Genomic DNA, 15,659 nt, shown 5'->3' on the forward strand with positions numbered 1-15,659 from the left:
ACATTAGCCGGCCCTCCTCATGCTAATTAGCTGCTATCCCTGAGCTGGAGAGGCCCTCGTGGTGGGAGAGAAGAGGCTAAAGCCAGCCTAAATGGACACATAATGACCAGAGGAATCAGAACGGGAATCGTGCTCCATCTAATTTTCCTAATATACTGTATTACACTCAAGTCCTGTGTGAGTAGCTGAGGCTGGGCTTGGTCGCTGCAGGGCACAAGGAGCTGCAGCTACTCCGTCTCCTCCTCGTGGTTCTACTAAGAGAACCAACGGAAGACTGACCCCCTGTGCTCTCCCCTTAACCAGGCTGGGGTACACAGACAGTACACCTTACTTAATTAGAGCCATTTGTTTGTTTATTTTACCGGGGAACGATGCGTTATGGTCCTTCCTATATCAGGGACTCACAGGTTATAGGTCCTTCCTCCTTTGATGACATTCCATTCAGTATGTCTGCAACTTTTCAGTTCTTTATGCAACACGTGCACTATATTCAGACCAGCTCCTTTATGGTCAACTAACATAGATCAGTCTTTCTATATATAGGCCTTCTGTTCCACCATTACATATTTAGTCTATAGGACAGTCCAGCCCTCCCTGGGGTTGATTTGAGGAATGTGTGTGCAGCAGTGGCTTGTTCAGTAGAACTCTGTGCTCAATGTGTGAAACTCAAACCTGTACTCTGCACTGTGTGTAAAACCCCCAGCCTTCAGTGAGCAGCTGCAGGGACCTTCACACAGGCTGCTCCCATTAGAATATGTTTAATACATTAGAGGAAGTTATGGACCAACCAGTAGTGTACTAGGATGTCGTGTGAAAAGAGATGTCATGTTCATTTGAAGGTTGCCTGCTATTCACATTGTGCATCAGAAACATGTAGAGGGTAGAAAGGATATTTCAGGCATCTCTGTAAAATGTTGTTCTGGCACACCATTTAAAAAAAAAACTTTAATATTTAGAGAAGACCTTTAATATTTAGAGAAGACGCTGGTGAAATGTGGCAGTGATATTACATATTACACTTTATAGGGCCCTCTACTTATATATAGCCTGATGTGTTTTAAAGATCAGCCTCTCTATTAAAGCCTTCATCACACAGCTTTCTGTGAATGTGAGGGTACATCTGGGCAACACATTGGCAGGGCACCCTCTGCAGAGACTGGTTCTAACGCCCAACAGTGGTCCACCCCAGCCCCAGCTTGGCAGCCTCTTTGATGGGAAAGCTGGGTGGGGACCAGCCTGGAAGACAGGCCCTTGTCCAGGACACCCAGAACCAGAGACTGGTAATAAAGGAGCTCAGTGAACAAATACTGTAATAGACCTTATGCAGGGAAGTTCCCTTTTTCGCCTGCATTGCCGCAGTCAGTGTTGTCTTTATTCAAAAGATGGCATTATTGATCTTCAACTGTATGCCTCTAGAGTCCCATCCTCTCTGTTATGTTGCAATGAATACGGCATCTGGAGTGGAGACGTGGAAGGCCTTTTCAAATTTCTAAAATCTCCTTAAATCTTCTCCTAAATTCCTTAAACAGGTTTTATTGTTCTTAAAACAATAATCCCTCTGTAACAGACATAGGCATCCATTAACAAACAGTAAACGTGTGGTTATGAGGCTGTTCTGTTATTTCTGCATTATGGTTGCCAAGCCTCAGATTTTCCTCTCTTGTAATTACTGGATAAACGAACCAGTGGGTTCACATCTCACATTAACATAAAGCAGCGCAGCCAAAATCCTTAACTGCCACTTGAATTCTACCATTTGAACTGCATTTCACCCATTAATTTATACCCCTCCTCGGTCTTACCATTAGATGTCAGTCCACTCCTTGCCTCCGTAATTGTTTAGCTTTGTTGTCACTGAATATTGTATAGAATGGATGTAAAATACAACAGAGAAACACCCTTCATTATACCCTTGTCGTACAACACACGTACACACTTGCATATACGCACTCACACATTCTCTCTTTCTCTCGCTCTCACTCAGGAACCAAAACACACATATACATTCGCATAAATACACACACACTGACACCAACACATACCGACACACCGACACACGCACTCGCGCACACATTAACTGATCCATATAAAATCACACATATGGCGTTGATTGTTTTGGGGAAAACTGCCAGAGAGAGCTGTAAGTGTGAGAGTAGCCAGGTGTGCTCACCAGACATCTGTGTGAATGTTGGCCAATTAACATTTCAACTCAGACTACCAAAACAGGCAGTTTTAGGGCACACTACTAACCATCACTTATGAGAATGTAAGTACCTTGACTAGGAAGTGAGCTTGTAATATCCTTGCTTGATTCATGTATTTCTATAATAAAGCTACATATCAGTGTGCCCTGTATAGTAAAATATGTTAAGCCTACATAACGTAAAGGACATAATTCTCAAAAGGTTACGTCCCTAATTCAATTTACACGTATAGAAATAAAATAGTGTAAACTTCCTTGATATTTTTAGGTTGAAATTTCTCATAGATTTATGATTAGATTCAGCTGAACTGGCGGTCAGTGGTGCCATGAAAAATTGGACACATACTGCCCCAGCTGAGTGGGGAAAACTGCCCATGAAACAGATAGTTTATTATTACACTGTAGGGAAGGCTGCCAACTGCAATCAACTTTCTCTTGGCTAGAGAAGCTTGTTTTGTTGTTTTTCGAAAAGTAAACTTTTCTTGTCCACCCAGAGTAGGTGTTACTATCCCACTGGGCACACACTGGTTGATTCAATGTTGTTTCCACGTCATTTCAATGAAATGACGTTGAACCAATTTGGAATAGAGGTTGAATTGACATTTGTGCCCAGTGGGATGTTGGTTTAATGTTTATTGTTAACGGGTTAGTTTACATAGTGTGTACAGCAGCCCGGGTGTGGGTCACATATGGTATGGTAGCACCAGCAGCCTGTTGAGATACTGTAACTAAGAGCCAACATGGAGGATACTAACAGACTAGTTTTACATTAGTCAAGGGTTGGTCCAAACCTTGCCTGTACTGTTAGAGTTCAGGTCAGGTCATCAACTGTATGTGGCCGAGTAAATTCCTCTAGAAAACATTATCTCCCACAAAAGCCATTCAGCCCTGGTCTGAACAGTTACGTGAGCAGGACTCATCCATAATTCCATAAGAGAAAGCAGGGCCTCGCATTACCCACATTTCTGCAATTCCAATCATAGCTCTAGTCTGGATCTGCCACACTAGTACAGAATCTCTGGAATGCTCAAATGAAGGGACTGCACATGCATAGCATGATTTTATTCCATGACAGGACTACCACCCACTACAGATACTGTAGATGACAAACCAGCTCAATATGAGACTTTAGCACAGCAATGCAAAATAGGTTAGTGCTTTTAATGGTGTAATACAAAACATACAGATGTGAAGGGACACATGTGTAAGGATGACAAAAGTTATACTGTAAGTCATTTTTTATAATTCTTGCAGAACTGAAGACTACATCGAATGGTTGGGATCTGTACAAGAAGGTGCGGGAAAACAGTTAAGTCCTCAGTCAATAACCATACAGCATTGGACACCAGCAGGCTCTGGTACAGTAATAGTAGTAGTAGTAGAAGTAGCAGTAGTAGTAGTATAAGAAGTAGTAGTAGTAGTAGTATTAGAAGTAGTAGTAGAAGTAGTGTAGTAGTAGTAGTAGTAGTAGTATTAGAAGTAGTAGTATTAGAAGTAGTAGTAGAAGTAAAAGTAGTGTGGTAGTAGAAATAGTGCACAGTAGTAATAGTAGCAGTAGTAGTAGTAGTAGTAGTAGTAGTAGATGTAGTAGTAGTAGTAGAAGTAAAAGTAGTGTGGTAGTAGAAGTAGTGTATGGTAGTAATAGTAGCAGTAGTAGTAGATGTAGTAGTAGTAGTAGCAGTAGTAGTAGTAGCAGTAATAGTAGAAGTAGAAGCAGTGTAGTAGTAGTAGTAGTAGTAGTAGTAGTAGTAGTAGTAGTAGTAGTAGTAGTAGTAGTAGTAATAGTATAATTAGTGTAGTATAAGTAGGGTAGTAGTAGTGTAGTAGTAGTAGTAGTAGTAGTAGAAGTAGTAGAGGTAGTAGTAGTAGTAGTATAAGTAGTGTAGTATAAGTAGGGTAGTAGTAGTAGTAGAAGTAGAAGTAGAAGTAGTGTAGTGGTAGTAGAAGTAGTGTATAGTAGTAATGGTAGCATTAGTAGTAGATGTAGTAGTAGTAGTACCAGTAGTAGTAGTAATAGTAGAAGTATTGTGGTATAGGTAGGGCAGTAGTAGTAGTAGTAGTAGTAGTAGTAGTAATAGTAGTGTAGTATAATTAGGGTAATAGTAGTAGTAGTAGTAGTAGTAGAAGTAGTAGTAGAAGTAGTAGTAGTAGTAGTAATAGTAGTGTAGTATAATTAGGGTAATAGTAGTAGTAGTAGAAGTAGTAGTAGAAGTAGTAGTCGTAGTCGTAGTAGTACAGTAGTTGAAGTACTGTAGTAGTAGTAGTAGTGTGTTGGATGGATGAAGCTGGATCATTAGTGATATCACTGCCTATTTTCACTCGCACACCTCATCTTTTACTGATCTTTTTATTCCTAGAAGTAAAAATCCTGGTTTGTGATACTGAACATATCCGGGATATGAAAGCCAGTTGACTGTTGTTTCATGTAACTTCATTTAAGTTGTGTTGAACAGTGGAAACTGAGTTGAGGTAAGAGGTTGGGATGAGAGTGTGTATGTCACAGCAGGTTTTAGGTCAGCAGAAACATACTAATTGATCAATTTCTTATGTAAATGAGGTATAGAATTGTTGTTCTTGTAAGATAAATACAAGTTGTAAGAGCACAATATTTCAAAACAAAACTAGCTTTCATTGGCTGTTTCATTTCAACCCAGTGTATGATATCATATCACAGATCTGTGTGTGTGTGTGTGTGTGTGTGTGTGTGTGTGTGTGTGTGTGTGTGTGTGTGCGTGCGTGCGTGCGTGCGTGCGTGCGTGCGTGCGTGCGTGCGTGCGTGCGTGCGTGCGTGCGTGTGTGTCTGCATGTGTGTGTGAACGCACGTGAGTGTGCGTGTGTGTGTGAGTGAACATGTCATTTTTTATTTATTTAACAGCAATAATTAGTCTGCCAACTCAAATGAATTCTAAACTTACATTTAGACCACAATCACAAACCCACTTACGCACACACATGCACACGAGCATGCTCACACACACACACACAGACAACACACACGCATGCACACACTGTTTGTGTGAACCATTTACTATTTTACCCTTGAGCCACAATACTCTCTGCTGAGGTAAAAAAAATATGTGTTTCTATCCGATCTTGATGGGAGAAACAGATCTGGATATGTTGGGGACAATTGAAGTGTAAGGCACATGGCAGTCATAGCATATCTTAGCCTGTGTTTAATCTCAGATTTCCCATCATTTTACAATCCTTCTCAATGTTTCCTAACAGTGACTCCTGTACAACAACATAAATATTGTGCTGGAAAAAAATGAATTTCCAAAATTAAGCAGTTTTTTTTCTTTTCCACAGTTTCATTCTGTAAACATTGAAAAATGCAAATCAAGTCTCTTCAGTTCGCAACAAAACAACAACAACAAAATAACAATAACTGTTCCTTCTGCAAGGCTTGGCAGCCTCACTACGCAAATATTCTCAAATGGGCTCAGAGTAAAAGTAAGAGTATTTTTCCTTTACCTTAATTTTACTAGTCCATTTAATGTCTCTGTCAAAGGTCTGTGTTTTAGTTCCTAGTGGACACAGTCGAGGGGGGGTTCGGGATGAGGCTGGTGAGGGTGTTTAAAGGGTCGGGGCATCAGATGAAGCTGAAGGGGTCAGTCTGTAAGGGGGCATCAGAACAGACTGGTCAGGGTGGTCTGCAACGGGCTCCTGCACTCGTGGACGTCCATGCTGCCAGAGACAGAGGTTAACACAGAGGTGACGGTGGGCATGGTGGGGTTGGTCAGGTCTGTCAGGGTGGTAGGGGTGCTGGAAGGACTCATGGAGGCGTTGGAGATATCGGAGGCGGGTCCGGAGGGCGTGCCCCCCTGCAGGGTGGAGCCATCTGAGGTTTTGTCCACGCCCGTGTTTTCCTGTCTCAGCAGGTTCCGCCGGAACTTGGCCCGAGCATTCTGGAACCAGACCTGTGTACCACAGCAAGGCAACATCATAGCGAATATTAGTGATGGAACTGTGGGGAAAGACAGTTTCAACTGGAATAACAGGCATGAAAAACAGAACGCAAAATGACTGCTTTGTTTCCTGGGAGCTTCAATAAAAGCGAAGCGATTTTTACAGAATTTTTGTTCAGAAACCTTTTTGTCACATTTCTTCAGTCCCCTAGATAATTTGCTGTGGTCTTTGTGGAAATCAAGCGCTCTATGTTGTGATCCCCACTTCCCATAATAAACAGTTCATTTCTGGAACAGAAAATGCTCCTTTGTTACTCGTTTGATTTCAAAATCGCATTATTCAATCATATTAGCTACCATCATAATACACTAGAACATTTAGACTTTTTGTTTTGTGTGTAGTTTTTCTCAATTAGTTGAATATCAAGAACACTATGGTGTAGGTGTGTGTCTAACCTGTAGTACACGCTTGGTGAGGCCAGTCTTCTGGGCCAGCTGCTTCAGGTCCTTGGCGTCTGGGTTGTGGTTTATGGCAAAGTAGGACTTCATGGTCCTCAGCTGGTGATGTTTGAAGGAGGTCCGCATGCGCTTGGTCTTCTGACTGGAGCTGTAAGAGTCCCTGTCCATAGAGTCTCCGTCGTTCTCATTACAGCTGAGTGCTGAAGGACACCATACACACACACACACACACACACACACACACACACACACATAAGATGTTGTTTAGACCACATGAATATGGTGTATCATTCAAGGACAAGTGAAGTTAAACATGACCATGTCATGTATTTTGCTGCATGATGTATTTTGAATTGATGAATTAAAATCAGCAAAATGCTGGCTTGTATGCACCGCAGCTGGCTTTTAAAGCAACGTTTTAAAATTGGTTTAGTAATGAAATGTTTGGTAGAGAGCGTGGCAATGAATACACACATCAAGGTAGAGGAATAAACACACGAAAAGCATAGGTCAAATTAAACAGTGATTGTAAATTCAACCACAGCCTGACTATTAAACAGCAAAGTGTCTAATTAAGCTCTAACACACCCCACAGTACCATAATCAAAATAGGATGTTATATTTATAACATATTTAATTTATTTGTGATATTTAATTTATACCCAAAAAGTGTTGTTGAATTCACATACATTAATCAGCATATTTCTAAACAAGTGATGCGAAATTATTGTTCCCTTTGTCAAGCACTCACACTATATGGTGTCACAGGTTACTGATTATGTAAGACTTTGACAAATTAAAATATGTCAACTACATTCTGGCTAGGGTTGTCAGGATTGTCTTTACATTTAGAGGTCTTCCGTTGTTAAATATGCATTGGCAGTTTGCAAACTAGAAATGCCAGTCTTCCTTGAAAACAGATTAATTGCGCTGAAGTAATAAGCACGCAATATATATATATATATTTTTTTACAAATACAATAATAGTCTTAAATTTAATATTATAATTATTATTATTATTATTATTATTTGGTGTGGTTGTTGCCTTATTAATTGTAATTATGCTAAAGCCTGCCCTTGATAATCGAATCGTGGCTGCAAAAACATGACATATTTCCCTGACAGTATTTTCTTGGCAAATGCTTAAGTGTTGCTATCTTTCATAACAGTTCAAACATATTCAATGCTGCATACGATAAATATTCGTCATTCACATTCCTCAGAATAACACTTAAGAGTTCAGACAACTAACCACAAACACCAGATATACAGAAACAATATTTATCTTCCGCAATTTTTCAAAAGCCATTGATAGGCTGATGTGAACTTTTCTAATAACATAGGGAATTATTTTTTGGTTTGTTTCTGCAGGACCACAACACATTCAGATCCGTATGAGATCTTTATTCAAACAAAACGTCGATTTCGTCCTTAAAAGGTTGTTAGGTGACTTCAGATGTTAACTTTAGTCAATACTTGAATGCGTTGTTTATTAATACAGTAGGTTGATATTGTATGTCAGTCAGTGGACCAATGGGTAGACAGTAGAGGGCAGTAGCGGCCCGGAGCACGCCCCATCCCCTTTATATTATATGTTTTATTATACCTTTATTTAACTAGGCAAGGCAGTTAGAACAAATTCTTATTTTCGATGATGGCCTATGAACAGTGGGTCAACTGCCTTGTTTAGGCAGTTAACCCTTTCCACGTAGGTGTTGTGAGCAATGCACTTTGGTTAACTGGATGAAAGTGTTGTTGCTCAAACAGATGACGAACCATGTGGAAAATCTTGATATGACCAAGTGATGCGTAGGCCTAAATAGAAAATACGTTTTAGGCTATATAGCCTATTTGAATAGACTAAAGTTAAATATCAGGTCCTTTCACTACCTTTATAAAACCCTAATTCTACTATTGACTTATTTTATGAAAGCTGAAATGCACATGAAAACAGTTTAACACAATAACTGACGGTCATGTTAAATTCTCAAGACCCAAACTTCGATCCGACATTTAGGCGTACCCTATTGAATGGCCTTCTTGGTGATATAAATTATGTTGATGTTGCAACAACTGCTCTTCGGCCACAATCACTACTGCATAACTCGTCAAGTCTCATTGATATCTTGTAGTGCACACACATTCTGGCCCCGTCCCAGAACAACCGGCACCCGAGTGCGCAAACTCGAGCAGGGGAACTTTAGATGTCTATAGGGCCTGACAAGTGGAAAATGGCTAAAGTGGAAGCCGGAACTTCAAATAAATGTTTTAAAGAGGACAGGAGAAGACAATTATAGATTCAACTTTCTCCTGCCACACACAGTTGAATTGTAGTGGGAGGGATTTTGGATACATAACCTGCATCAATTTAGAAAACAACCTCTTTATAATTTCCTGGAAGAAACTATGTCAAACTGTTTTGAATATTAGGTCTAAATGAACACGGTGTTTAGTTTCTCCAGAACACAAATAAGCTAATGCAATACTACACTCCCTAGGCTATATAGGCTTTTATGATCTAAAAAAATAGGAATATCCATGGGGGTAAAAAACAACTTCGTATGGTAAAATCAAAGAAGAGGCAACGTTTGTTTTTGCTACGTGCTGCGCTTAAATCAATGAACTGAAAGAAGTTGTTGAAATATTCGTTGGAAAATATTGGTTGAAAAAGCAATATAGGCTATCATAACTTTCATATTATTCGTGAGATTAAATGATGGAACCAGGAGGGCGACATTTTTGGCACCTCTCTATTTGTTATGGTTGAGTTTTTTTTTAAATTGCGTAATGCAGGCAACCTCTGTAGGCCTATACAAATTGTATTACAGTGAATATAGCTAACAGATTATTGAGAACAAGTAGGCTAGGCTACTCTGTTTCAATTATCATCGCATGAAGACTCACAGTCCCACCCCTTCGTTACACTCGATTGTTGTCCTGCGTTGTCAAAAGGGGGCCTTGGCAATAATTATAAATTGCACAGCGAAGTCATTTTGTCTTACGCAATGGACACTTTGTGAGGAGAGTGCTCATTGAGTCAATGCAGAGTTATTCTGAAAAGGCGTATTTTAAATTGACATTTTATTACTGTAGTCTTACCGGCATTGTAGGCTGCTAAATCTGCTCCTGGCCCGGGACTTTTCCTTTTCCTGGGCCGCCCTTTATGCACACTCCCCACGCCGTTGAAATAGGATAGTCCCAATGCGTTGGCAGGTCCCAGTCCTTTGTGAGAGGCTACATCCGCATGATTGAAATGTGTCTGATATTCCCCCTGTATGAGATTTTCAAAGTGCAGCCGACAGTACACCAGACTGTCTTTCATGCCAAAGTGGTCCCCAGTCGTTAGCATCTTGTTGCAGGATGTGCAGGTGAAACAGTTCAAGTGGTACACCAAGTCCCTGGCCCGCATCACCATCTCCGAGGCCGAGATCCCGAGGTGGCACCGGGCACATCTCTGGACCGAAAACCTTCTGCGGAGAGGACAGAACCTGCATGGTCAGTGCACGGACACATTTTGATCGGATGTAAATGATCCATGTCAATTAGTAGCACATACAGTGGCAGTTACAGTATGTGTGCACCAGGGCCTGCTCTGAAACAGAACAATGTAGCCTACAGTACTTAGAAACTCTCACACAGGCCATTTGTAATGCATTTTGTGCAAGGGCACTTCAACGTTTTGTCAAAACTCAATATGGCCTCGCTGTAGGCCACATGAAAGCCTATTATATGTGGTTGTAAAACCAACATTTATAATTCGTGATGTGTGCAGGGGGAGACTCATTTTAGGGAAATCTGACTATAAATGTGCTTATTCTTCATAACCCAACACCTTTACGATTGAGAAATGTTTTAGCTTAGGTGTGCAGCACCATTTGGGGGATTGATGGAGTTACCTGTAATAATCGTCCTTGCAGTAGATACTTCCGTCTTTGCTGAAGCAGGTGAGCTCCGACTCGAGGTTAAGTTTACACTCGCAGCACTTGAGACAGCGCATGTGCCACTGTTTGTCCACTGCCAGCAGGTAGTAGCGGTCAGCGATCTTCCCGCCGCAGCCCGCGCACAAAGACACCCTGTCGCTGTTCATGCACGACATGTTCTAAAAGACAACCAAACAAACACAAACATGAAACACAGATAAACCACGTCATCAAACACCCATATCGAAATAATGTTTCATTTCCGCCCCAAGATATGCTGCCTTTAGGATATGCTTATTTTAGCCTATCAGACATCATTTTTTTGTATGAACTGTTATTATATCTGGCTGAAAATATTACACCGAACAATAGAGGCTTATGTTGACTATAAATTAACATAATTTTGAAGTTCACATCAATTAAAATATGTCAGTTTATAGGCATATAGCTAAATGTAATCCTATAGGCCTTACCATATCCTGTAATAAACATTTTGGGCATTTAAAGCGAATCATCCAATAACAACAACAAACAACAAAGCACATGCTATTTACCTTTCGAAATAAAACGGCTTCACTCGCACTAAGATTTAGGATGACATAAATCATAATAGGATCAAAACACACTTACAAACCAACAAACACTTTATTTTGTTAAAACTTTCACTTCACCTAATGTAATTTCGCTTAAAACTTTGTTTTAATACAAGACAAAACAATGCGATATAATAATAATAACACATAAATTATAGCATATAGTCGAAGAGATCAAATATAAAACCACTCCCACCCACCCATAGTCTAAAAAGTGAAATCCAGTGTTATAATTAATTTATCATTTAACTCAAGTTACATTTTATCAACCGTTCTAGTCTAAAGCTATTTCCTAAAAGTCTATATGAATTGTACCCTTATATTTTAGGGTATATACCTCATTTTTGCCCAAAGAATTTATGAATGTGCAATGTTGTTTGTACAAATTCAAAAGTATAAAATTATGAAATATCAATTTCATGATGATATCGTTTAGATGTACAACATATCTAAGCAACGCATGCTTAAAAACACTTGATTGTGCATAATAAAAACACCCGTGATATTTGCTATTAACAGATTAGCATGTGAATATTAATTCATTAGCCTATTAGTAGACTACATTATTAGGTTACTCTAAAATGCTGTGACAGTAATTCAAAATAATTTCATAAGAATAAATCGGCTACATTGTTAAAGATAAAAATAATAATAATAAACTCAAAAAGCAAGTTCTTTCTTAGACCAACAAGTTTTAATAGCCTATCCCACGTCAAGTATTTTTAATATCCCAAGTATGATGTTATAGTTCACTGCTCTAACTGCATTTTTGCATGAACTTTTTGCTGATCATTATGATATTTGTACACAACTGCTCTCAATTCGCGATTGGAATCGCGCTAAGCGTGGTTGCTTAGTTGCCTACCGTTTCAGATTCTCCCATATCTATGGCCGAACTGATAGCTGCGGATTCGCTCTTTCTTCTCCGGTCCATTTCTTCCACAACAACGTGCATTTCGCCTCCAGGGAGGCCGTGGAAAAGCATAGTTGCCGGAGAGGGGATGATGTTATACGTGTTTTCCTCAAATCTGAAACCCAAGATTTCCATAAAACGCAAATCTATAGCCCGTGCATTGGCAGTCAGCTTCTTTCCCTTCTTGGTGTGACAAGGAAGAATTCCAGATCAGAAAAAAATATGATGCAAAAATGGACACGTGTTCTCCACGCTACGCATCATCTGCCAATGGAAATCATCATCTGAATCTCTGCATCTCTCTCTCCTGACATATAATTCATCAATTAAAGTGACGGAATCCTTCGTTTTACTAATGCTAATTAATTATATGCAGCATATAAATATATTATTATATTATCATGCGAGAAGAAATGCCACTTGCAAAATAATTCCTAAGGAATGAAAAACGTACCAACTATCGAAGCCCTGCATGGGTCTGCTACTGGTCCCTTCTATTTATTCAGAGGTATTTGGATTCAAACATTTTGCAGGGCATTAGTAAACGAATGAATTAGTCCTTTGCCGACCAAATACTAACTCGATCAATGAGCACTGCCACTACTTCTATTGGAAATCATCAACTGTACCAAAATGATTTCCACACGAATCGAAGGAAGAGAAAAAATCAAGAACACAGCGTCTCTGAGATTGTAGGAGCGTGAATGTCCATGTAGCTGCCTCCTTGTCAGTTTGTCACTGAACTCAAATGCAGTGTCCAAGCTGGCGTTAGAGCGGTATTGATAATATCGACATCTATACACATGTAGCCTGTGCTTTTCAAGAACATCTAAAGATATAACTAGTTGGCAAAAAATATGTTTGCATTTAGATCCTGTTGGAGGTCTGAGAGAAGCTGTTTTTCCTTTAGCAGTTTTTTCGTTTAGCCAAGAAAGCTGCAAGTGAGTAATCGAGGAGGAGGAATTGACTACACATTCAGTAAGAACGCAAGACTCGAGCAGGCAGCCCTTTCACTGTTCCACTGTCTCTGGCCTTGCGATACACTCCGCGCCTTTTCTACAGGGATCCATACGTCACGTCCCACGATTTATGTTCATTGGTTGTTCAACATCGTCGAATTCTTATTTTACTGCTGCCGAAGAAGTATGCAGACTTGTAGCCTATTCTTTCTTTGGTTGCCCATGACATACTGTTTAGCCGCATCCTTTCTGTGTTGCATTTAACAAGATATTTGAATACCTTTAGTGCTTATCTAGTCTAAAACAACATGACAAAAAGAAGAAGAACACATTGATGGTGATCTGTTGGACCATTGTCACTGACGTTTCATGTATCTTTATTTTTTTATTTTTTTATTTCTATCTCTCTATCTCTAGTTCTCTCTCTCTCTCTCTCTCTCTCTCTCTCTCTCTCTCTCTCTCTCTCTCTCTCTCTCTCTCTCTATCTCTCTCTCTCTCTCTCTCCCGCGTTCTTCGATATATCTGTCAATACAGGCCATACTGTAATTGTCTTTTTTTTCTTCAGGCACATGGATCCATTTTCGACAAACAGACTTGACTTGCCTAGTTAAATAAATGTTAAATCCAAATAAAATAAAATAAACCGTTTTTATTTAACATCAAATTTAACAAATCACAGCCCTATGCTATCTACTGTATCACCCTTTATTGAACCATCTGTTTCCTATAGAGCATGTCAGTCAACCTGGCGTCAGAGACACCATGACTTTATTCCATCAAAGGGACTCAATGCTGCGTCATGTAACCGGGACGCAGACACAAACAGACACCTGGTTACACAATATGCTGACAATTAGTCATTAATACCTATGCAGTCACTCACGTTTCTACTCCTCGTTGAAATGGGAAGCAGAAACATGCAGGTCACGTGTCACAAAACGTCCCTGTCGTTAATTCCATTCATTCAAATATAGGTCTGCCATGCATACCAAAATGAAAGACAAATGCTTGTGATCGCCAGTGCACAGTGAATCATTATGGACTTCAGAATCTATTTTGTAGTGTAAGAAGACATTCATTGAGAAGTTACAGAAATAACAGTCAATATGCGCAGTTTGAATCCTGATGAGTTCAGGCTGCTCAAATATTTTGAGTACTTTTAAAAAATGAAGTTAAGAAACGTAAATAGCTGAAATGAGCAGTACTACCTCCATATGAGTAATACAAAATGCATTTTTTAAAATAGAGTATACTTAAATTTAACACCCCCACCAGTCTGCCTTTGCTCTTCGATTGAATTGTAGACTTACTATGCTTGCAGTCGGCGTTCCAATTCATTCCAAAGGTGCTCAATGGGGTTGAGGTCAGGGCTCTGTGCAGGCCAGTCAAGTTTTTCCACATAAATCTCTACAAACAATTTCTTTATGGACCTCACTTTTGTGCCCGGGGGCATTGTCATGCTAAAACAGGAAAGGACCTTCCCCAAACTGTTGCACAAAGTTGGAAGCACAGAATCATCTAAAATGTAATTGTATGCTGTAGCGTTAAGATTTCCCTTCACGGAAACTAAGGGGCCTAGCCCAAACCATGGAAAACAGCCCTGGACCATTATTCCTCATCCACCAAACTTTACAGTTGGCACTATGCATTGGGGCAGGTAGCGTTTTCCTGGCATCCGCCAAACCCTGATTCATTCGTCGGACTGCCAGATGGTGATGATTCATCACTCCAGAGAACGTGTTTTCACTGCTCCAGAGTCCAAAGGCGGCGAGCTTTACACCACTCCAGCCAACGCTTGGCATTGTGCATGGTGATCTTAGGCTTGTGTGTGACTGCTCAGCCATGGCAGCTCCCAACAAATATTTATTGTGCTAATGTTGCTTCCAGAGGGAGTTTGGAACTTGGTAGTGAATGTTGCAACCAAGGACAGACGATTTTTACACGCTCTGTGAGCTTGTGTGGCCTACTACTTCGCGGCTGAGCCGTTGTTGCTCCTAGATGTTTCCACTTCACTATAACAGCACTTTCAGTTGACCGGGGCAGCTCTAGCAGGGCAGAAATATGACAAACTGACTTGTTGGAAAGGTGGCATACTATGACGGTGCCACGTTAAAAGTCACTGAGCTCTTCAGTAAGGCCATTCTACTGCCAATGTTTGTCTATGGAGTTTGCATGGTTATGTACTCGATTTTATACACCTGTCAGCAACGGGTGTGGCTGAAATAGCCGAACCCACTAATTTGAAGGGGTGTCCACATACTTTGTATATATTGTGTATCATAAGGCCTTATACAGTGGCCTGAAACTCATAGTTTACAGGCCACATCAGGCCTGCAATTAGGGTTGCAAAATTCCACAAGCTTCCAACCATTTGAACTGGAAATTTTGCAACCCTAACTGTAAATCACATTATGCTGGCTTGCAAAGTGATGTGTAATTATTATTGGTATATAGCCATCCTTAGGCTATCCAACAGCTGAAATGTGTATTCACCCTCATCCTGCATTCATAATGACTGCCAGGGTTAAGAACAGTGGGAGGAACACCCATTTTAGTAAGGGGCGCAACAATTCAATGATCAGATTAGTTTAGAAAAACGTTACTTGTCTTTTTGTAGCTTAACATTTATTAATCAATCACTCAATGTACTTGCAGAAACACAGATATTAAAAACTTTTTTTTTAAATCGACCTGCAGTAGAGCA

The 15,659-nt window shown here is 40.1% G+C and overlaps 1 protein-coding gene across 3 annotated transcripts; it reads right to left on the minus strand.

The window, feature by feature from the left end:
* Positions 1–3,343: 3,343 nt before the first annotated feature.
* On the minus strand, positions 3,344–13,104 carry LOC139576968 (LIM/homeobox protein Lhx2-like). 3 transcript variants are annotated; one of them, XM_071403634.1, is made up of 6 exons: positions 11,949–12,034; positions 11,045–11,072; positions 10,467–10,669; positions 9,670–10,040; positions 6,568–6,770; positions 3,344–6,123 (listed from the first exon to the last, which is right to left on the minus strand). In XM_071403634.1, the coding sequence occupies exons 3-6, from the start codon at positions 10,664–10,666 to the stop codon at positions 5,833–5,835; spliced, it is 1,065 nt and encodes a 354-aa protein (XP_071259735.1). In that variant the 5' UTR covers positions 10,667–10,669; positions 11,045–11,072; positions 11,949–12,034; the 3' UTR covers positions 3,344–5,832. The 3 variants fall into 3 exon arrangements, with proteins under 3 accessions (XP_071259735.1, XP_071259733.1, XP_071259732.1); XM_071403632.1 differs by lacking the exon at positions 11,045–11,072 and having other exon boundaries at positions 9,670–10,037; positions 11,949–13,104; XM_071403631.1 differs by lacking the exon at positions 11,045–11,072 and having other exon boundaries at positions 11,949–13,100.
* Between the last annotated feature and the right edge of the window lie 2,555 nt (positions 13,105–15,659).

This window comes from Salvelinus alpinus, chromosome 5 (assembly GCF_045679555.1).
Source record: "Salvelinus alpinus chromosome 5, SLU_Salpinus.1, whole genome shotgun sequence".
In the NCBI taxonomy this organism is placed as follows: Eukaryota; Metazoa; Chordata; class Actinopteri; order Salmoniformes; family Salmonidae; genus Salvelinus; species Salvelinus alpinus.